The following is a 23,140-nucleotide window of genomic DNA, read 5'->3' as shown; positions in this document are numbered from 1 at the left end:
TAGAGAGTATTTTTGCCATTGCGGGGGATATTGATGACTTTGTCTTCTTGTGTAATATTTTTTGAAAAAGTTAATAATGTACAAAAAAACCCATGAAATATGAAATTGTGCTGTTCTGTGCTTGAATACAAAATGCTTCTGCTTACGCTTAAGAGGAGTCTGTTGAATTCCAGCAAGAGAAACAGAGCAATCTGTGGCTGCTGTGTCTCTGGGGCTGAAAGTGATGGTAACTCCGCTACCTTAACATGGGTTGCTAAGGTTGTTTTGCTACAAGTGTGGTGAGCGGAATTGAAACTGGGTTTTGCGTTGTGCTTGAGAATATTTCGCTCATATGACGACATGCATGCGTGTGTATGTGTATCAGAGGGCTGCTTGTACTAGCCCAGACTGGAAGCTGGTTTTATAGTGCTAGCCCACTGAGACACCATGCCGCAGTGAAACATGAATACCCCACTCAGACACATTATACTGACTCCAAGCCGACCAGTCCTTGTTGTACCCATTAATGCCGAGCGCCAGGCGGGGACCAGCAAGTACCATATTTTAACGTCTTTTGGTATGATGCGGTCGGGGATGGAACCCGCGACCTTCCGCTCTCCAGGGCGGACGCTCTAACACACACTACACCACGAAGGCGGTCGTTTTTGTACAAGGGCACCCTATAGATGCCTTACTAGCCACTCATCCATTTGAAGGGATCATGTATGCCTGCAGTTATATTCTAACAATATGGCGTTGCGGGTGATAGCTAAACTTGGCATAAAGGTGGACCCATATGGGAATCAAACCTGGGTCTTCGGTTGGGATTGGGCAGAACATTTTATCTGCAAAGGAAACCCATAGCACCTTTAGATGATATAAATATGTGTGCGTGTGTGGTAGTGTCGTAACCATGAAGTAACAAGGTAGGGAGGTGTAAAACTTCCATTTATATGTATTAAATATATCAACGAGTTTGTGAATGTTTGTTTACGCTCAGCATTTTGCAAAATGTTAACTCTGTAATTATCTAGAACTACAGCTGTGGTAAAGGGACACCTGGGGTGAGTGAGTGGGTGAGTTTAAGCTGCCTTTAGCAATATTCTAGCAATGTCACGACAGGGACACCAGTAACAGGCTTCATGTTTGGAATTGAACCGGGTCATCACTGTGACGAGAAAATGCGCTTTAACTACTATGCTACCCCGCGATCCTAGAGCCTTGGGAAGGTCTCAAACTAATCAAGACATATCTTCGTCACACCACTGGCCTCTGTCTGACGTTCTAGAGATGGTTTACGCTAGTCAGTCATATTGACATCCCTATCCCAATTGCGTATATCGATGTTCCTGCTGTTACGATCACTGGATTGTGGTCCAGACTCGATTATTTACAGACCGCTTGAATACTGTGGCGAGTGCCGAAGGGTTACTGAAGGTTCACGCTCAAACCGTACGCTACGAGGGTGGCGATCGTCATTAACCCATGCTTGTCGTAAGAGGCGGCCAACTTGGGATCCGGTGTAGTCGGACTCGCTGACTTGGATGACACGATGTCATCGTATCCCAATTGCGTGGATCGAAATGCTCGTACTTTGTTGGTCACTGGATTATTTGGTATCGATTATTTACAGACCATCGCCATATAGCTGGAACATTTGCACAGATACGGATTAAACAGAAAAACAAGCTAACTAAGCATACAATTGTGATAGGTATACATGATGCGTATTATTAAAAATCTTTACATGTTGCATTCCCTCCTTATTGTGACGAATGTGTGGAACAAAAATTATTGTATATCGCCGGCGTCATTTGGTGTATTAAACACTATAGCCAGGCACACGAAGCCCCGCACGATGTGATATATACGTTATCTCGAACAACTGTAACCGATGTGTTTGTTCATTCAATGTCCTAACTCGACAACATTCAGTGTGACCAGGAGACCTCTATAAGGCCTGTTAGCCAGAGTATCCCTGATTGGACCTATACCATGACATGTGTGTCAACCAAGTCAAAGCGAGCCTGACCACCCGATCCAACGTGGTAGCTAGTTTTCCTTACGCTGATGCGTTAGAATATGCCAACAAGTACCTATGCCATTGTAAACACACGGGTGTGCGTGCGTGCGATGCGTGCGTGCGTGCGTGCGTGCGTGCGTGTTTGTATGTTTTTCCAGTATCCGCTCAATCGTGATCACATTTCCAGCAGGCCATAGCCAATCGGCACGAGATCCGTATGCTTCCTTTACTGTCAGGGGATAAAGTTCTCCACGTCATGTGTGAATGTCTCGCACAGTGTCAGAAGTACATCTATTGATCTGACGGTGACCAGGAACAGTACTTCACCTGCTGTACATGTAACCAGAGACCTCTTATGTAACTATATGTAGCAGAACACGCAGGGGCGACAATCCAGAAGAACTGGTGTATCTGTCTTCTGCTCGCTGACATGGCTATCTGCGGGTGTGGCGGAACTCGATCTGTGGACGGTATCCGACATTCCAGGGATGTAATCTGCTGTCATTTGGAAACCTGACGTCACAATGGATCGAGTAGAAACCAAGAGATCTACAAGTCTCCCTACGTTCACGAGAAATAGCAATAATAATAGATATCGACAAAAATTATAGTTCAAGTTTCATTTCTTTTTCGATGCCTATTATTTGCACCTTCGATACTTATCGTTACAAGTGACATATCTTAAAGACCTCCCCACTACCACTACTTCTCTACAGGGGCGGTGGGTTTAGCCTTTAATGGTAAAGCGTTCACGCTCGTCACGCGCGAAGACGGGTTCGATTCCCCACTTGAGTGCAATGTGTGAAGCCCATTTCTGGTGTCCCCGCCATTGATATTGCTAGGAAATTGCTAAAGAAGCGGCGTAAAACCAAACTTCACTCACTGGTTGTCTACAACAACCCATGCTGGCATCGTAAGAGGTGACTAACGGGACCCGCGTGGTGGTTCAATGTCGGTGATGCATGCCATCGTTTTCTAATTGCGATGCTCATGATGTCAGTCACTGGATCGTCCGGTCGAGACTGGATTTGTTTTGTACAGATTGTTGATCGTCCTTATAGCGAGAAAAATCTGAGTGCGGCGTTAAGCAACAAACCAGAAACGCTTCTGCTACTACAACTCCTGCCCAAGACTGCTACTTCTACTACCACGTCAGGCTGACGCACTATGAAAAACTTGGAAATGCCCTCCAACTGGTTGGATGCTCACTGAGAAACACTTCTTCATATCGATGGCAATCGCGTTGGCAATTGGCCTGTGTTAATAATACACTAGATCTGTAATGGAGACCCTTGACGGCTACCGCTTTGTGGCTATGTTGTGGACTGGGGGAGAAGTTCAACAGTTTTGTTGTGGGATATATACGGTCTCAAATCCACCGAAGTTCGCTGGATGAGAAATAGGTCTTCGGGTTTCAAACCTACATTATTAACCTCCTTATCAAAGAAATAGAAAAAAAATTAGACCAGTTATTTTGTCTGTACTCAGAAAATGATCGACACGACGAATTTATAAGGTTTGAAATGCGAAGTTAAGATACCAAAGCAGCCAACCGCAAATCATCTCAAACTCTACAACACATCTATCCTAGCCATCGCATGGCAGAAACCAACAAGTCAAAACAGTGATTACACCAACAGTCTCTCGTTTCCTGCTGACGGGTTTCACGTCCTGTGCACAACTTAGGACAATGACCAGTCAGGGTACTGAGACCAATTCATTCAACTGGATATGTAAGCATTAATCAATTACTACTATATGAGTACGTCTAAACTGCTTGTTTATTGCAACACTACACTCCTTTTAATCCTTGCGAAGCCCGTCAAATTTTTGGCGGTAATACCATAATTCAGCGTGCTCTGACAAGCGGAAATCTGGAATTCGTTGAAATTCCCAAACGAGACCCGGCAGCTGAGCGAAACGTTTGGCGATCAACGAATTTTGGACTTAATATTATATCAATCGCATTTGCTTGCGTTACAAAATACATCGGATATGCGCAAAGGAACACATAACAGGTGTAGCCAATTGAGCAAATGGTGTGAATCATTTTGGGCTCATCAAACAGGGTCCAGTCTATGACACGTCTTTAAGTTAGATCATGCTCCCCTAAAACCTTGCTAAAATATAGAAATAGGATTTTATTACGGTTTAAAATTAAAATTCATATTGTAAAATACCATTTTCTTATGGAACAAAGAATTGGAATTCATTGTAACTCATAGTTGCCTTTGTAGTGTCTCTTTTCACTTTCACACGAGAAAATTCGGATCGGCTGAAAAGTGGTCATTGTCTGAATTGGTTAATGAGACTCATGTTTCGGTTTGCGATTTTTGAGGGAAAGTCATATTATTTTCAAGATTAATCGCGATGATGTTGATTTAGCGCGCACACGCACGCACACACACAGAATTGTAACTACATGTGATTGACTTAATGCTTGATTGTTGCTAAATATTCGTAAACCTTTTTCGAGCCTGTAAGATACCAGGGTCATGTTGAGGTCCAGTTGTCACAAAGTGTGTGTTTTTCATTCACTTCTGCACAGGTGCGTGGTGCTTGGGTCAACAACAATGTGTCGCTGTTGTTCAATAAACAGAAAAAAGAACATGGGAGTTATTTTTGGACAGAGTGAGTTTTTTTCTGTTTTGAGTCAGGAATTTTGTAATTATTTTCATGATTAAAGTCTCAATAAAAATAGTATTTCAAAGTGATTTTTTATTTCATTTTCAGAAAAAAGATCTACAATGAATGAAAAATAGTGTACAAATTAAATTTGTAATTAGTTGTTGTTGAGAGATGGAGATGCTGCTGTTGCTGCTGCTGCTGTTGCTGCCTCTGACATAATTTGTCATTTATCTGAAATTATCTCCCCATTTTCAGGGCATGAAGCCATCTCCACAAGGAACATGGAAAAGAATTCCAGGTTATTAAAGAGTTGGGTCGTGGAGGGTTTGGCCAAGTCGACCTCTGTGAACACAGGTCTGGGAAGATGTATGTGAACAAGAAGGTGAATATAAGTATTCATATTTTGTTGCCATTGTAGTGTGGTTAAAGAAATGTCAAGGGTTTTATTGAATTACTGAACTCAAACCATCTGTAAATATGTTTTCAACATGTTCAAGTGGTAATACATGGCATCATGTTCCAATTGCATGTTTTGATGCTCGTGCTATCAATCTCTCAATTGTGATTATTTAAAAACTGGCACCGCATAGCTGGACTATTGCCGACTGTTGCATTCGGCAAAAACAAACACAAATGCAAAGAAACAAACTAGTGTGGACTGCCGTATTTGTTGCTAGATTTCTGCTCGATTCCGAAGAAGGAAGTTGAAGTGCTGAACACTCCTGCCATCCCAACATCACAGGTTTCCTTGGCTACATCTTTCCGGGAAGGTCAGCATGAGATCCTCATGGGTATGCTGGTGGGTTCAACCTTTGACCTCCTGTCAGTCCATTTTGTTTACCTGAATCTGTCACCAAAATGGTACTAAATTTCTGCCCTTGATGAAAATCATTATGATATCATGCAGTACTTCAGCCAGGCAAGCCATTGTGCCACTGACATTAAAAAATATGCAGTGTCACTTTTTTTTTCAATGCTAGAGCGCACCCATTGGCGCAACAAGTAATATATTCCACAGGCCTTCTATACCATGGTTACCATGAATGGCAAAAGTCTCAACTGCATTGGCACAACATTTAATATAATCCACAGGTCTTCTATACCATGGTTACCATGAATGGCAAAAGTCTCAACTGCATTGGCACACATTTTAGTAGTTATGATGGCAGTTGGCAACACTCAGAAAAATTCTGGCTGAAGCACTGTAGCATGTCAAGTAAAGAGGATGGGGCTGTAAGGCTTAGTTTATGTTTGTTGAATTTAAAATATTATGAAAATACAATCCCAAAATACCTCTAAACTTATGAGCCGAAACTTTTGACAAAAATAGTGTTTTTCTCTGGCTGAGTGTGTCAAAGGCAAATTGTTTTATGTCCAGGAGTCACTAATGCTTTTTGGGGTGTCGGGGTGGCCTAGTGGTTAAAGCGTTCACTCGTCACGTCAGAGACCCGGGTTCGATACCCAACGTTGGTACATTTTGTGACACCCATTTCTGGTGTCTCCCTGCCCTAATGTTGCTGGAGTATTGCTTACAGTGACGTTAATCCAAACTCACTCACTCACACATTTTGCTGACCTTGTAGGTGTGTCCCTGTCAGTCTTCATTGCGACCAATGCCAACTGGCGGGAGCGGTGGACACCGGACGTCGTGATGAGGATGGCCATGCAGGGCTTCTCAGCCCTGGCCTACATGCACACCGTGTTTAAGATCCTGCATCACGACATCAAGCGTGAGTAGTATATTCTATACATGTATATATCTTGCAATCACATTAAAATCATAATTCCTTATCCTGACTCATGCTCTTTTGCTTATCTTCTTCTTCTTGCGAACATAGTGGAACACTTGTATCTCCCTAATTGAAGCTCCCTTCAATGTAAAATCACTAATTAGTACACCACGAGTTACCTCCCTTCCACAAGCGCGGGAACGAGGGCGCCACCTCTACCCATGTGCCTCACTCTCTCCTTCTTCGCCCAGTGAGCTGGACGTGAGAGCGCCTGTGTCTCCCGACACACTATATCCTTTGATTATATTTAGTTAGTTACCTCGTATAGACATCTATAGAGGTTTAGCTAGTATCCTTCAACAATTATATATTGATATTTAGTCGTGTTTCTACTGTTTATTCACGGGACGCCGTGTTGTTTCAGTGGATTACGTTGATAAAAATTCTGTACTGTTGCACATTACGTTTTTTATTCTGCTGCTGATCCGCATTTAATATGCCCTAGCTGTACTGCGCCATGTTTCATGTTATTCACGTTGCAGTTGCGGTACTAATTTATCCAATTCTGCCTTTAATAAATAATTACTTTGCGTTTGAGACGCGCAGCAGATAGGTCGCGTATGCAGAGTCTAGCCATGACTGATACACCTGAACCCCTCGCCAGTCTACTGCTGTTGGTCGACCCCCCTCCCGTCTGGTGTTCCGCTAGAGTGGTGGAGAGGCGTGGGACGTAGTCCGCCGCCTCCAAGAAGCGTCCTGCTTCCCCAGACATCCCATCGTCGCAGCCGAAGACTAGAGGGCTTCTACTGCATCTCAACGCGACCTCTGAGGGGAAATCAACGAAGTCTACTTGAACTTCTCAGCCGAGATTGTTCCCGTCGCAGATTTGGGCCTGTATGATGATCAGCCGATCATCATACCTGATGTACATCAAAAGAATGACCGATGTCGGCAACAGTGATGTCAGCGCAGATCAACATGCAGCCTGATGTACCAACGCTGATATTCTATGATCTTCCTGAGGGTCCCGTCGCTACCAACACTCAACGCAGACTTCGCACCCCCAGGGCAGCGTCGACCTCTGAGGGGAAATCAACGAAGTCTACTAGGACTTTCTCAACCGAGATTGTTCCAGCCGCTGAACTGGGCCTCTACGATGATCAGCCGATCATCATCCCCGACGTATGCCACAAGAAGCGACCGGAGACAGCTACAGTGACATCAGCAGAGATCGCCATGCAGCCTGATGTCTCTACACTGACGTCAGACGACTTCCCTGAGGGCCCCGCCGCTAACATCGCAGAGAGGGCACCGACTACTTCGTCGCAGACCATCCCAGATGAACTGTTGCGGCAAATCATGATCATGATGGAGGGCCACTACAGACTGGAGAAGCAGCCAGCCCAAGGCCTGAGCCTTCGCGAAGGTTCCAACGCAGACGACACCCCAGAGGCACCCCCGTCAGCGTAGCAGCCACGACGAAGCCACCTTCGCGAAGAAAGTCGCGAGACCACCTCGGACGGCGGACCCAGATGTACAGCCTTAGCGGGATAGATCATCACCTTCCTCGGCTTCATCCTTAGATGCGGACTCAGACCACCAGACCTCACGGAAGCCTTCGCGAAGGTCAAGTCGCCGTTCCCCAGGACCGGACGCAGAGGAAGCTTAGCGAAGGCCTTCGCGAAGGACACCTGACTACACAAGAGCTTCGCGAAGCTATCAACATTCTCCTCACAGGTCTCCGAGAAGGTCAACCCATAGACGCAGATCACCAAGACGATCTCCTCGCCGTTCACCACGCCGATCTCCTCGTACATCACCACGTCGATCGCCTCACAGGTCACCACACAAGTCTGCACACAAGTCTACAGTCAGGTCTCCCCGAGCGTCACCCGACATAGAGATAGATATACACAGTCCACCATCAGAAGAGCATCAACCTCTCATCAGCGATGCTGGGATAGAAGATGATGGAGGCATCATTTTCTCAGACGCTGAGATACGATATTGGATGGTAAACAACCTAGATCTCTCTTCACCTTCCAAGAGTGGCAACTCGGCGCAGACATACCTGATAAAGGAAGACGATGCAGATGCCATCACCTTACCTCCGATCAACTCGATTGCTGCGGTGCCACAGAATGTGGACACAGTCTACCATAAAGCCATAAAAGTTCAAACGCCAGAGGCGTATGTTCTTGGCCTTAATAGATCTAGAACGATCAATGAGATTCTTATCACCAGATTTCGTGACACGACTTCTGAAGATGATAGGATGATCTACTCGGCTCTACTTATGCAGAACTAGCAAGAACCACACCCTGTATGAAGCTAACGCTCATATATTGATCGGACTCTAGACACTTCTCTAAGGAAGTCCCAGGCCACCTCCGCGAAGGAGCTAGAGCCTCACCAGTTACAAGGGACGTCGCGGAGGAGTAGCGCTTCACCGACCCCACATATTACTGAGTGCGGCGTAAAACTAAACTCACTCACTCACTCACTCCTGTTGAACACAGAGGTCGTTCGCGAAGCAAGCGCTCATATATATATATACTGATCGGGCTCTGACTCGATACCTTCGCGAAGGCTAAGTGGCTCCAAGTCTACTTCACACAGAAAATCTAGAATGGATACTTCGAGAGCTTCGCGAAGTCTCCGGCGTCCACCGAGGAAATCTCCTCCAAGGTCTCCATATATTAGCCACTCGTCATATATAGCTACTCGTCAGTCCGTTCAAGACATCGCATAAGTTGTCTATCAACTGTATGCCATATGCCGTCTATAAGCCTACGCGAAGACAATTGCACAGGCTATTTACAACACAGAACGTCGCTGTATTAATTAGTCAACGACGTTTCATAGATCTTCACAGGAATCAACCTTTCCGTATAGATTGCTAGAATATGCAATCCCGGACTACGATACGATTATCTACATGCGTGACCATTACGCAGATCTGCAGACAATTCAATATCGAAATTGAACAGCAGCCTTGTTACAGCGAGTATAACTCATAATCGTCAAAGTTTCTGAGAAGAAATATGTACAACAAGTTCAGCTTTAATTCTACAATTATGACGATACATTCATGTATACAGTCTACAAGCTGACAACTTGCAAGTTTATTGTACCTTTATATAAGGAAGTCGGAATTATATTCAAAACTGAAGTTACTTTCACGACAGCCAGGAAAATAACCTACCCAGCATTAATATTACAGAGCGAGGTATTTCGCGCCGGAGGTTTCGCGCGTTTACCTTTAACCCTCGAAACACGTGGTCACTCGGGTAACTTCGGGAAGCTACGGTGAAGACCGACGATTATGCTAATATCAACGACGGCAAGATTTTATACAAGGTTTTTTCCTGCTACACCGGTGACATCACAGCGCGGGTATTCTACAGAATCAAAATGCCTTGTTCTGATTGGACCGCGTTGGACAACGACCTACGCAGAAGTCGATCTTAGTTCACAGTTCAAGACTTACGTTACAAGTGACAACTATATATCAGTGAACGAGCAAGCCTCCTTACAGTCCAGTTAATCTGAACCTTCATGATTGGGCTGCTTTCTTCAGGTTAGACACCTCCCTGTCAAGTTAGGACGAGGGCACGGCAGTCAGGCGATTTTACATAAAGTTCAACGAGGACAGACACACCTGGTTGTGCACCTACATCGTCAAGGACTTCGCAGCGAATAACCTAGACGACGGGATACAAGTGGATCTAAATCCACAGCGTCTCAGACTACAGCTGAATTTCATCATCAAGCTACTAACACAACTAGATGGTTAGTAAACCTACTTAAGCTTTCTGATTGGAGAATTAAAACGGAAGTTTCACCCTCCAACTTGGGGATCTGAATATAGTGCTCCAACACCTCACAAGTGAGGTTTATGAACACGCCTGGATGACATACTTGGACTCCATGATACGATGATTCTATCACGATGGCCAGCAAGAGCACTGTAAATTTATCTCCACCGAACCAAACAGGAGGGAAAAAATGCAACAGATTATTTCCTCTATCATCAACTTACGCAGAATGAAGTCTCACGTACTATATCTCCGTTTGGATCAGAACTGTCATACTACGTGCATACAAGACGGATGGACCCAATCCGACCCTCCATGAGCTTTTAATACTCATGACATTAGAGCTCTAACTTCTACAATTGATCTACACAAATGTTATTTGAAATAATGGAGGGTTTATTTCTGGAGATCCGATATGGTGGTTGCCAACCATTATCTGAGAGATATCACCACCGAGGACGTCTCAGGTATCCACCAATTCGATCCCATGGTCCTCGCACAACAGTTGACAGTTCCTCGGAGAAGATAAATCAATCTTACAGATTTCTACTTATCTTATAACAGTACTAAATAGCTACATGCTATATATAATTTGCTTAAGTTCTTTTTATCATCACAGTACTATGATTATTACATCATACAATATATAAGTTAACAACTCTACAGAGTTGGTTATTATATATTTACCTTAAGTTAATCATATCTTAAGAGTAGTACTATGGTTACATGATAAATGCATTAGCTAACAAACTCTACAGAGTTTTTGGCTATTATATACGTAGCTTAAGTTAATTATATCTTAAGCATAGTACTATACTCATATTGTAAAAATATATAAGCTAACAAACTCTACAGAGTTTGGGCTATTATATAAGTAGCTTAAGCTTATTCATATCTTAAGCTCAGTACTATGTTTATATCATATAAGTATATTAGCTAACAAACTCTAAAGAGTTTTTTGCTATTTGGCTTAAGTTTCATCATATCTTAAGCAATATGGTTACATTATAACATGTATTAGCTAACAAACTCTACGGAGTTTTTGCTATTATATATGTAACTTAAGCTTATTCATATCTTAAGCGCAGTACTATGTTTATATCATATAGGTATATTAGCTATCAAAACTCTAAAAGAGGTTTTTGCTATTATATATTTGGCTTAAGTTTCATCATATTTTAAGCTTTATGGTTACATTATAACATGTATTAGCTAACAAACTCTACGGAGTTTTTGCTATTATATATGTAGCTTAAGGTTTCCTTCATAAGCTCAATACTAGGTTTATATCATATAAGTATTTTAGCTAACAAACTCTAAAGGGTTTTGGCTATTATACAATTAGCTTAAGTTTCATCATATCTTAAGCAGTATGGTTACATTATAAAATGTATTAGCTAACAAAACTCTACGGAGTTTTGCTATTATATATATAGCTTAAGTTTAATCATATCTTAAGCTCAGTACTATGTTTATAACATAAAAGTATATTAGTTAATAAACTCTAAGGAGTTTTTTGCTATATACATTTAGCTTAAGTCTAATCTTATCTTAAGCTTAGTACTATGGTTACATTATAAATCTATTAGCTAATAAACTCTACAGAGTTTTTGGCTATTGTATATGTAGCTTAAGTTAATTATATCTTAAGCACAGTACTATACTCATATTGTAAAAATATATTAGCTAACAAACTCTACAGAGTTTTGCTATTATATATGTAGCTAAAGCTTATTCATATCTTAAGCTCAGCATTATATCTATATCATATAAGTATATTAACTAAAACAAAACAAAAAAAAAAAAAACTCTAAAGAGTTTTACTATTATATAATTAGCTTAAGTTTAATCATATCTTATGCTTAGTACTATGTTTATATCTTAAGTATTTTAGCTAACAAACTCTAAGGAGTTTATACTAGCATATTAACAAGCTTAAGTCTATTAGTCTTAAGCATTGTATTAATGTTATATATACTTTATCATACTAAGTACATTGTAATAACCTTTATATGGCAGCTGATAAGTTAGCAGCAGGAATTCATCAGTTCAGTGCCTTTATGAAGTTCCCATAGGGTTATTACAATCATCACAGTTCAAATCACTAATTATTAAAATCCAAAGTATTATATATTCCCACCTCCTTTGCCGTAGGATTCTACAAGCAAAAAGAGCATGAGTCAGGATAAGGAAAAATATGTAATTTTTTAGAGTACAATTGATATTTTATACTTATCCTGACTCATGAGGTAAGCCCTCCCATCCTCCCCACATAACACTTTGGATTTCCCTGTAAATTCAAATGTTGGGCTCAGTATATGAGAAGAGAGTGAGGCACATGGGTAGAGGTGGCGCCCTCGTTCCCGCGCTTGTGGAAGGGAGGTAACTCGTGGTGTATTAATTAATGATTTTACATTGAAGGGAGCTTCAATTAGGGAGATACAAGTGTTCCACTATGTTCGCAAGAAGAAGAAGATAAGCAAAAAGAGCATGAGTCAGGATAAGTATAAAATATCAATTTTACTCTAAAATTACATTTTTACTGCGAAAAGAAAATCTCTGTGGAGGGACAGGTGGACATCTTTAGAAGATTGTGAAACTTGAGTGTTTTGGAGGTTTAATGGTTGCAATAATAGGAAGTAATCCGCCACATTGTATCCATGAAATGCTGCATCAGGTAAAACTTGAATGTTTTGGAGGTTTAGTGGTTGCAATATTCCGTAGTGATCATCCACATTTTATCCATGAAATGCTGTTCATGTTGGCTGTGATTGAGTAGTTGCAATTTTACATTTTATCTACTTTCATAGAAGGTTAAGTCAGGTAAACCTTGAGTATTTGAATAGTTGGGTGTTAGCAAAAACCTTTTTGATCCGTCACCTTTCATCCATTTTCAATGATATCGATTTTCAGCGGACAACATTTGCATCGCTTATGAAGGGGACAATTCACCGGTCATCAAACTGACAGATTTTGGAACGAGCAAGACGCCCGAGACTGCAATCGGCTGTGGTGGCAGGACACCAGAGTACATGTCCCCAGAAGCCAGCAGACAGTACTACGCTGCCAAGGGGTCGGTCTTCCCTGAATGTTTCCTAGCCGAAGACATCACGGGCAAGTCGGACGTGTTTGCGTTCGGTCTGACGATCTGTTACATGCTTCAGGGACAACACACTGTCTTTCTGTTGTGGAAAGACCTGCTGAGCTTGTGCAGTGCTCAGCAGTTTGCTGCACTTCGACCAAAATTCATTGCCCATGTGAGTATTTGACGTTTTTAGTGGACGGCAATTGTTGTGCTAATTTAGTGTTTCTATGTTAAATACTGCCTGCTTGTTAAATGGAAATAGAAATTAATTCCGTTTAAAGTCAGATGAATATTAGTTGAAGATTTGTCACGCACATTCATGAATATTGAACAGAAGGCAATGTAAACCCTCCAATACTTTGATTGTCCTGCAAAAGATGGTTGTGCTGCATCCATCCATCCATCCATCCACCTACCCAAACACCCACCCATCCATGCACGCACACACAAAAGATCTGGGTTAGAATTGGTCTCCAGCAACCCATGGTTGGCTCAAGAGGCGACTATCAGATAGTCAGACTTGCTGACTTGGTTGACTGACACGTCATCGCATACCAACTGCGTAGGTCGATGTTCATGATGTCAATCACTGGATTGTCTGGTCCAGGCTTGATTGTACACAGACCACTGTCATATAGCTGGAAAAGTGCCGAGTGCGGAGTTAAACAACAAACAATACAATCCTACTTTCCAGTAATTAAGGTTCTCATTGTGTCAATTCAGTTTGTGCCATACCCAACATTTAGCACATTTTGCCCTTCTTTTCCTCAGCTTGCAAAGAATCCTAATTACATCCAGGTCTGGGGCATCACAGCCGACCTGCCTGTAAAGACCCATGAACTGCTGCAGTGTCTTCTGGTTGGAGATCCCAAAATCAGGTTGACAGCAGAGGAGGCATTGCTGTACATCCAGCTCCAAGAACAAGGTCAAGGTCAGGGTCACAGCTGCTTTTTTCACCTCCCTGCTCAGATTCATGTCTATTGTTTCTGGAACTTTCATTCAGTTGGGTTTGATTCATGGTATTTACAAAAATAATGCTTCAGTCTGTGTCACATCAAGGTCAGGGTCATGGCTGTTCCTTTCACCTCCCTTCCCTGTTTGATGTCTTTTGTTTAAGGAAGTTTCATTCAGCCAGGTTTTGATTCCAGGTTTTTACACATACCATGATTCAGCCATGATTCAATACACAATATATGTAACTGGATTTTTAGTTCATTTTGATATTTGTTATCTTCAGCCATTACTGTATGTTCTGATTACATGTTTCTTTCCACAGTCGTCCTGCCAACGGTTCTGCCACCATCCTTATGACATCCCTGATGACCTCCGATCTAACACTATCAGAAATCTCGCTGAAGGAACCAGTGCCCCCAGGTGGAGGGAAGGATATCAAGTACAGCCTTTGTCAGAAGCTGCTGAGGCGAAAGTCCGCTGACCCCTACCACCGACAATGTAGCCTCACAGCAAGTGGTATGACGAGCAAGGCCGACGCGGAGGAAGACAAGCTGCCGAACTCTTGGACTTAAAAACCATGACTAGTTTTGCGGAAAAAGACCTTTTCTCTGAAACACCTTAACTTTCGTGCATGCAATCCCCCGACAACAACATGCATGCACACACCCACAACACGCATTTGATCTACAGTAGACTGCTTTTTCAATTTTTTCCTATTTGTTTAAACCTCTTCCCCCCCCCCCAAATAACTAAATGAAATGAAAATAAAATAAATACAAAATAAAATAGTAGAAATAAATAAATAATAAATACAAAAATTTGTATTCAATCTTTTAATAACTGTAGACAATTTCAAATGATTATGTACATTTACCATTTTCTTGACATTTTGTGGAATAGAAAATATCAGTTTTAATTTCTTTATCATTAATATGCATAAACTGTTTTGTATGTGGTTTTCCATTGTGTTAGTGGCCTTTTTAAACCATAGTGCTTTAAAGTAGAAGTTGTTGATTCTGTGTACGATGAAACATGAAGTCAAGTTCTTACAATTGAGTGGTTTCCTGTCTTTGAGATACAAACTGACAGATAGATGATCCTCATCTTTACTGTGTAGAAGATCTTGTAGATTAAGATCTGCCCTATTTAAGTGCTATCATCTTTACGTGCTGTTATCTTAGCACTGTCCAGTTTTAAGTGCTCTCCTACATAAGTGCTCCTATTTTTAGATATGCATGCTAGCTTACATTTCTTTTAGTTTACTGTTTATCTTTTGTTTTGTACAAGTACCTTGAGATTTATCAGAAAGTGTATTCACCTTTTGTAATAATCCAGCGGTTGATGATAAGGTATTCAGTCTTTTAATGTGTTTTTTATTATCCCCCGCAAGGCGTTTTGCGGGGGGTATTAAAATGGACTCCGTCCGTGCGTCCGTCTGTGCACATTTGACTTTTCCAGAGCAGAACTCTAAACCGTTCAATATTTCTTCACCAAACTTGGCACATAGATAGATCTGGTGGTGTACTGGTGCCTTTTGGTAGTTTTGGAATTCTGAATTAAACATTTTTGGCGTTTGCATTGCAACAAATTCGACTTAGAATGAAATTAGTGGTAGTGCTCTTTTCCGGAGCTGAACTCTAAAACCGTTCACTATTTCTTCACCAAACTTGGCACATGGATAGATCTGGTGGTGTACTGGTGCCTTTTGGTAGTTTTGGAATTCTGAATAAAATATTTTTAGCGTTTCCATGGCAACAAGTTTGACTTAGCCTGAAATTGGTGGTTGTGCTCTTTTCCGGAGCAGAACTCTAAAACCGTTCACTATTTCTTCACCAAACTTGGCACATAGATTTGTCTGGTGGTGTACTGGTGCCTTTTGGTCGTTTTGGAATTCTGAATAAAATATTTTTGGCATTTCCATGGCAACAAGTTTGACAGCCTGAAATTGGTGGTAGTGCTCTTTTCCGGAGCAGAACTCTAAAACCGTTCACTATTTCTTCACCAAACTTGGCACATAGATAGATCTGGTGGTGTACTGGTGCCTTTTGGTAGTTTTGGAATTCTGAATAAAATATTTTGGCTTTTCCGTGGCAACAAGTTTGACTTAGCCTGAAATTGGTGGTAGTGCTCTTTTCCGGAGCTGAACTCTAAAACCGTTCACTATTTCTTCACCAAACTGGCCTGGTGGTGTACTGGTTCCTTTTTGGTAGTTTTGGAATTCTGAATAAAATATTTTTGGCATTTCCATGGCAACGAGTTTGACATAGACTGAAATTGGTGATAGTGCTCCTTTTGGAGCAGAACTTTAAAAACCTTTCAATACTCTCCTTCCACTTTTCTATATACACACCTAAATATTTCACATAATCATAACTCGTAGACATAATCATGAAGAGTATTTTGCCATTGCAGGGGTTATTGATGACTTTGTCTTCTTGTGTAATATTTTAAAAAAAGTTAATAATGTACGGAAAAAAACCCATGAAATATGAAATTGTGCTGTTCTGTGCTTGAATAAAATGCTTCTGCTTACATAAGAGGTGTCTGTTGAATTCCAGCAGGAGAAACGAGCAATCTGGCTGCTGTGTCTCTTAGGGCTAAAGTGATGGTAACTCCCATACCTTAACATAGGTTGCTAAGGTTGTTTTGTACAAGGTGAGGTGAGGTGAAACTGGGTTTTACGTTGTGCTTGAGAATATTTCGCTCATATGACGACATGCATGCGTGTGTATGTGTATGTGCGGCTGCTTGTACTAGCCCAGACTGAAGCTGGTTTTATAGTGCTAGCCCACTGAGACACCACGCCGCAGTGAAGCATGAATACCCCACTCAGACACATTATACTGACTCCAAGCCGACCAGTCCTTGTTGTACCCATTAATGCCGAGCGCCAGGCAGGGACCAACAAGTACCATATTTTAACGTCTTTTGGTATGACGCGGTCGGGGATGGAACCCGCGACCTTCCGCTCTCCGGGCGGACGCTCTAACCACTACACCACTGAGGCGGTCGTTTTGTACAAGGGCACCCTGGAGTACTTACTAGCCACTCATCCATTTGAAAGGATCATGTATGCCTGCAGTTATATTCTAACAATATGGTGACAGGTGATAGCTAAACTTGGCATAAAGAATTGGACCCATGTCGGGAATCAAACCTGGGTCTTCATTAGGATGGGCAAACATTTTATCTGCAAGGAAACCCATAGCACCTTTAGATGATATAAATATGTGCGTGTGGTGATGTCATGTAACCATGGTAACAAGGTAGGGAAGTGTAAAACTTCCATTTATATGTATTAAATATATCAACGAGTTTGTGAATGTTGTTTACTCAGCATTTTGCAAAATGTTAACTCTGTAATTATCTAGAACTACAGCTGTGTTAAGGACACCTGGGGTGAGTGAGTGGGTGAGTTTAAGCTGCCTTTAGCAATATTCTAGCAATGTCACGACAGGGACACCAGTAACGGGCTTCATGTTGGGAATTGAACCGGGTCATCACTGTGACGAGCAAATGCTTTAACTACTATGCTACCCCCCAGTCCTAGAGCCTTTGGGAAGGTCTCAAACTAATCAAAACATATCTTCATCACCACTGGCCTCTGTCTGACATTCTAGAATGGTTTACGCTAGTTACATATTGACATCCTATCCCAATTGCGTATATCGATGTTCCTGCTGTTGATCACTTGATTGTATGGTCCAGACTCGATTATTTACAGACCGCTTGAATACTGTGTAGTGCCGAAGGGTTGCTGAAGGTTCACTCAAACCGGACCTTCACGGGTGTGATCTTCAGTAACCCATGCTTGTCGTAAGAGGCGACTAACAGGATCGGGTGGTCAGACTCGCTGACTTGGTTGACACGTGTCATCGTATCCCAATTGCGTAGATCGATGCTCATGCTGTTGGTCACTGGATTATTTGGTATCGATTATTTACAGACCATCGCCATATAGCTGGAACATTGCTGAATACGATTAAACAAGAAAAACAAGCTAACTAAGCGCCACAGTATGACAGTATACATGATGCGTATGTAAAATCTTTACATGTTGCCTTCCCCTCCTTGTGTGACGAATGTGTGAGACAAGCATTGGATATCGCCGGCGTCATTGGTGTATTAAAACACCATAGCCAGGCACACGAAGCCCACACGATGTGATATATACGTTATCTCAGACAACTGTAACCGATGTGTTTGTTATTCAATGTCTAACTCGACAACATTCGATGTGACCAGGGGGACTATATAAGGCCTGTTGTAGAGTATCCCAGATGTGACCTATACGATGACATGTGTCAACCAAGTCAGCGAGCCTGACCACCCGATCCCATTGGTAGCCTAGTTTTCGCATACATGATGCGTTAGAATATGCTAACAAGTACCTATATGTGTAAACACACACACGGGTGTGCGTGCGTGCGTGCGTGCGTGCGTGCGTGCGTGCGTGTTTGTGTGTTTTCCCAGTATCCGCTCAATCGTGATCACATTTCAAGGCCACATAGCCATTCGGCACGAGATCCACGTATGCTCGCTACTGTCAGGGATATAAATCTTCCCACGTCATGTGTGAATGTCTCACACAGTGTCAGAGTACATCCTATTGATCTGACGGTGACCCGGAACAGTACTTCACCTGCTGTACATGTAACCAGAGACCTCTTATGTAACTATATGTAGAACACGCGATGGCGACATTCCCAGAACTGGTCGTCTGCTCGCTGACATGGCTATCTGCAGGTGTGGCGGGACCCGTCTGTGGACAGTATCCGACATTCCAGGATAATCTGCTGTCATTTGAAACCTGACGTCACAATGGATCAGTAGAAATAGAGATCTACAAGTCTCCCTGCCGTTCACGAAATAGCATTAATAATAGATATCGACAAAAATTAAAGTTCAAGTTTCATTTCTTTTTCGATGCCTATTATTTTTGCACCCCTTCGATTACTTTATCATTACAAAAGGCCTCCCCACTACCACTACTTCTCTACAGGGGCGGTGGGTTAGCCTTGTGGTAAAGCGTTCGCTCGTCACGCCGAAGACCCGGGTTCGATTCCCCACTTGAGTGCAATGTGTGAAGCCCATTTCTGGTGTCCCCCGCCGTGATATTGCTGGGAAATTGCTAAAAGCGGCGTAAAACCAAACTCACTCACTAATTGTCTACAGCAACCCATGCTTGTCGTAATAGGTGACTAACGGGACCGCGTGGTTCAATGTCGGTGATGCATGTCATCGTTTTCCAATTGCGATGCTCATGATGTCAGTCACTGGATCTTCCGGTCGAGACTGGATTTGTTTTTACAGACAGTCGTCATATAGCAGAAAAAAATCTGAGTGCGGCGTTAAGCAACAAACAGGGAAACAACTGCTACTACAACTCCTGCCTAGACTGCTACTTCTACTACCACATCGAGCTGACACACTATATGGGAAACCTGAAATGCCTCAACTGTTTCGATGCCCACTAGAAATACTGCGTCTTATCGGTGGCAATCGCGTGGCTTGATTGGCCTGTGTGTTATAATACACTTGATCTGTAATGGAGACCCTACCGCTTTTGTGTATGTTGTAGACTGGGGAGAAGTTCAACAGTTTTGTTGTCGGATGTGCAGACTCAAATCCTGAAGTTGGATGAGAAATAGGTCTTCGGGTTTCAAACCGACATTATTAACTTCATATCAAGAAATAGAAAAAAAATTGAACCAGTTATTTTGTCTGTACTCAGAAAATGATCGACACGACAGGTATAGGTTAAATACGAGTTGAATGCAAAAGCAGCCAACCTGAAATCATCGCAAACTCTGCAACCACATCTAGCCTTAGAAATCGCATGAGAAACCAACAAGTCAAAACATTGATTACACAACAGTCTCGTTTCCTGCTGACTGGGTTCCGTCCTATTGCGCAACTTAGGACAATGACCAGTCCAGAATTTTGAGACCAATTCATTCAACTGGATATGTAAACATTAATCAGTATTACTAGTATTTGATACATCTAAACACTTGTTTATTGCAACACTACACTCCTTTTAATCCTTGCAAACACGTCGTGCAGCGTGCTCTGTCGTTCAGCGTGCTCTGACAAACGGAAATCTGGAATTCGGCCGCTAGAAACGTTTGGCGGTCTGATACGGACTTAATATTATATTAATCGCATTGTACGTTACAAAAATACACCGAATAAGCGCAAAGAACACATGACAGGTGTAACCAGTGAGCCAGATGAATTGTGAATCATTTTACGACCTCATCAAACAGGGGCAGTCTATGACGTCTTAGTTAAGGTCATGCTGCCTAAACCTTGCCATAAAATATAGAATACGATTTTATTACAGTTTAAAATTAAACTTCATTTGTAAATACCATTTTCTTATGAAACAAGGAATTGGAATTCAGTGTAACCATAGTTGCTTGTAGTGTCTCTTTTCACTTTCATACGAGAAAATTCGGATCTACTGAAAAGTAAGTCATTGTCTGAATTGGTTAATGAGACTCATGTTTCGGTTTGATTTTTGAGGAAGATCATATTATTTCCAAGATTAATCACTTGATGTTGATTTAACACACACACACACACGCACGCACGCACACACACACGCACGCACACACACAGAATCGAAACTCGTTCACTCGAACTCACCTTCCTGTCCCAGACAGATTCCTACATATCTCAACGTTTAATGCAAATTTACATTGTTGGTTGTCTCGAACCCTGGATAAGTGGAACCGTTTATCGGCCTCCTATATGAGTTCCACACATTGAGGTTCGATTGTATATAATTCCCGTGCGGGCGGGAGGTTAAACGTGTAGGCTTCATTTAAATCCTACATTCAACTTTTGAACTGACCCCCGCGACATGGCTGTATGTTGCATGTACCGTTATCTGGAATCAGCCGAGGTGATGTCTCATGACGATTATTTATCCTCGCTAACAGGTTACGGTTAGGGTACAGTATATGTACCCCCACAGGTGCTGATAACGAAGTAGAGGACCTTTGTGAGTAACCTTTGTTCCGAGTTTTTATCAATGTTGGCAACAAACGATAAAAACAATAATATGAGGACCTCCTCTGTTTGTTGTTTGAAATGACATCTCCTTGTGAATTACACACAAACAGATGTTGACCTTTAAGCTTTGCTGATTAATATTTATGCGAGGATATGGTGCAGATGAGTTTTCTTGCTTTGAATGTAACCCCGTTTTCATATAAGGAATTACTTAAATATTTGGGGCGGTGGGTTAGCCTAGTGGGTAAAGCGTTCGCTCGTCACGCCGAAGACCCGGTTCGATTCCTCACATGGGTACAATGTGTGAAGCCCATTTCTGGTGTCCCCCGCCGTGATGTTGCTGGAATATTGCTAAAAGCGGCGTAAAACCAAACTCACTCACTCACTCATGTTTCCACTTGTTTACTTCAGGATCAGTTCTACGAGTACATGACAGCTACAGCTGTAAAGAATGACTACAAGTTGCTGATTGACAATAAGTCCAAGTTTGTCCTTGTACACTCATCTTCAGGATTCAAACACTCGCTGAAGGGTAAGCAGTAATCTTTACTTGTTTACTTGCTTGCTAAATAAATATCAAAATTTGCTCTTAATTCAACAAATTTTCCTATGCATTCTTCATTGTTCATAACAACTTTAATGACAAAGCTTACTATTAGAAGGAAAAGGAGTTCTCTGAATGGCTTTTATGATAAGTTAGTCAGTCAGTCTGGTGTCCCCCGCCGTGATATTGCTAAAAGCGGTGTAAAACAGTACTCATTCACTTTCATATTTTCTCATGACAGTTATCAATGACACCTAAACTCGGGCCCGTAATAACAACAAAGCAGACCTTGAAACAAGCACACCCATGTAAGTCTAGAATATTTGGTATGTCTTCAATATGAATACATGCTCTGGGCTCCTTTTTATTATGTTTTATGGATATAATTGAGGAACAGTTTGTTTCTGCAAAGACATGTTCATTTCGGAGACAAGATGTATATACATATACGACTGATTGTATGTTATATAGTGAGTGAGTGAGTGAGATTAGTTTTACACCGTATTCAGCAATATTCCAGCTATATGGCGGTTGTCTGTAAATAATCGAGTCTGGACCAGACAATCCAGTGCTCAAAGGCATGAGCATCGATCTACGCACATGGGATACGATGACATGTGTCAACCAAGTCAGCGAGCCTGACCACCCGATCCCGTTTATCGCCTTTTACGACAAGCATGGGTTACTGAAGATCAATTCTAAGATCGTCACTGTTTTTTATGATATGGAACTTCGTACATAGGACTCATCTGAGACCTAAACATTTTTGCTGAGGCTGCATTTTTCTCAAAAGAGGGGACATATTTCTATTTTGTTGAAAATAAAAGTGACGTGTGTTTTTATATCCCGTTCCGCTAAGAATGCCTACAAACAAAACTGGGTACATTTAACTTACATAATTCGTCGAAAGTGTACAATGTTGTGAAATACACCCACCAGGTTCCTCTTTCACTAAACAGTCTCTGGTCAAATATTGTTGGCAGTTCTTTGTGGTACGGGGCCCCAAAATACAACTAACCACAAATTATGCATCTCCATATTGATGTTCCAGCCAACCTGAAAGAAGTATTAGGCACTATTTCCGAGACCATATACACCGAATTGTTTCCGATTGCGTGTATGGATATATTTGTGCGCCGCTTTTAGCAATATCATGACAGAGAACGACAAACGCAATGTACCCACGTGGGGAATCGAACCTGCGTCATGAGTGTGATGAGCGAATGCTTTAACCACTAGGCTACCCCAACGCTCCTTAAACGTCTGAAGGTCATTCCGGTTTCAGAGGAAAGGAGAAGAATCATATATCACCTCAGGGACATTGCGATATTGTACATATAGACTGTAGCGGAGTGTATA

At 42.0% G+C, this 23,140-nt stretch overlaps 1 protein-coding gene across 1 annotated transcript; it reads left to right on the top strand.

Annotated features, from left to right (window-relative positions):
* Window positions 1-4,994: 4,994 nt before the first annotated feature.
* LOC124276259 (serine/threonine kinase NLK-like) lies at window positions 4,995-14,770 on the top strand. The gene is made up of 6 exons (XM_046711924.1): window positions 4,995-5,022; window positions 5,308-5,421; window positions 6,214-6,360; window positions 13,092-13,435; window positions 14,035-14,194; window positions 14,540-14,770. Exons 1-6 carry the CDS (start codon window positions 4,995-4,997, stop codon window positions 14,572-14,574), a joined length of 828 nt encoding a protein of 275 aa, XP_046567880.1. The 3' UTR covers window positions 14,575-14,770.
* Window positions 14,771-23,140: the final 8,370 nt, after the last annotated feature.

Source organism: Haliotis rubra, unplaced genomic scaffold (genome assembly GCF_003918875.1).
Source record: "Haliotis rubra isolate DU_JTF1 unplaced genomic scaffold, ASM391887v1 Scf2077, whole genome shotgun sequence".
NCBI lineage: Eukaryota > Metazoa > Mollusca > Gastropoda > Lepetellida > Haliotidae > Haliotis > Haliotis rubra.
The sequence above is the reverse complement of the archived record's forward strand: the minus strand, read 5'-3'. Positions and strand labels throughout refer to the sequence as shown.

Coding starts and splice junctions, on each gene's coding strand:
- LOC124276259 (XM_046711924.1), top strand. CDS start 4,995: ATGTATGTGAACAAGAAGGTGAATATAA. Junction 5,023..5,307: donor GAACAAGAAGGTGAATATAA/GTATTCATATTT, acceptor ATTTGTTGCTAG/ATTTCTGCTCGATTCCGAAG. Junction 14,195..14,539: donor GCTCCAAGAACAAGGTCAAG/GTCAGGGTCACA, acceptor TTCTTTCCACAG/TCGTCCTGCCAACGGTTCTG.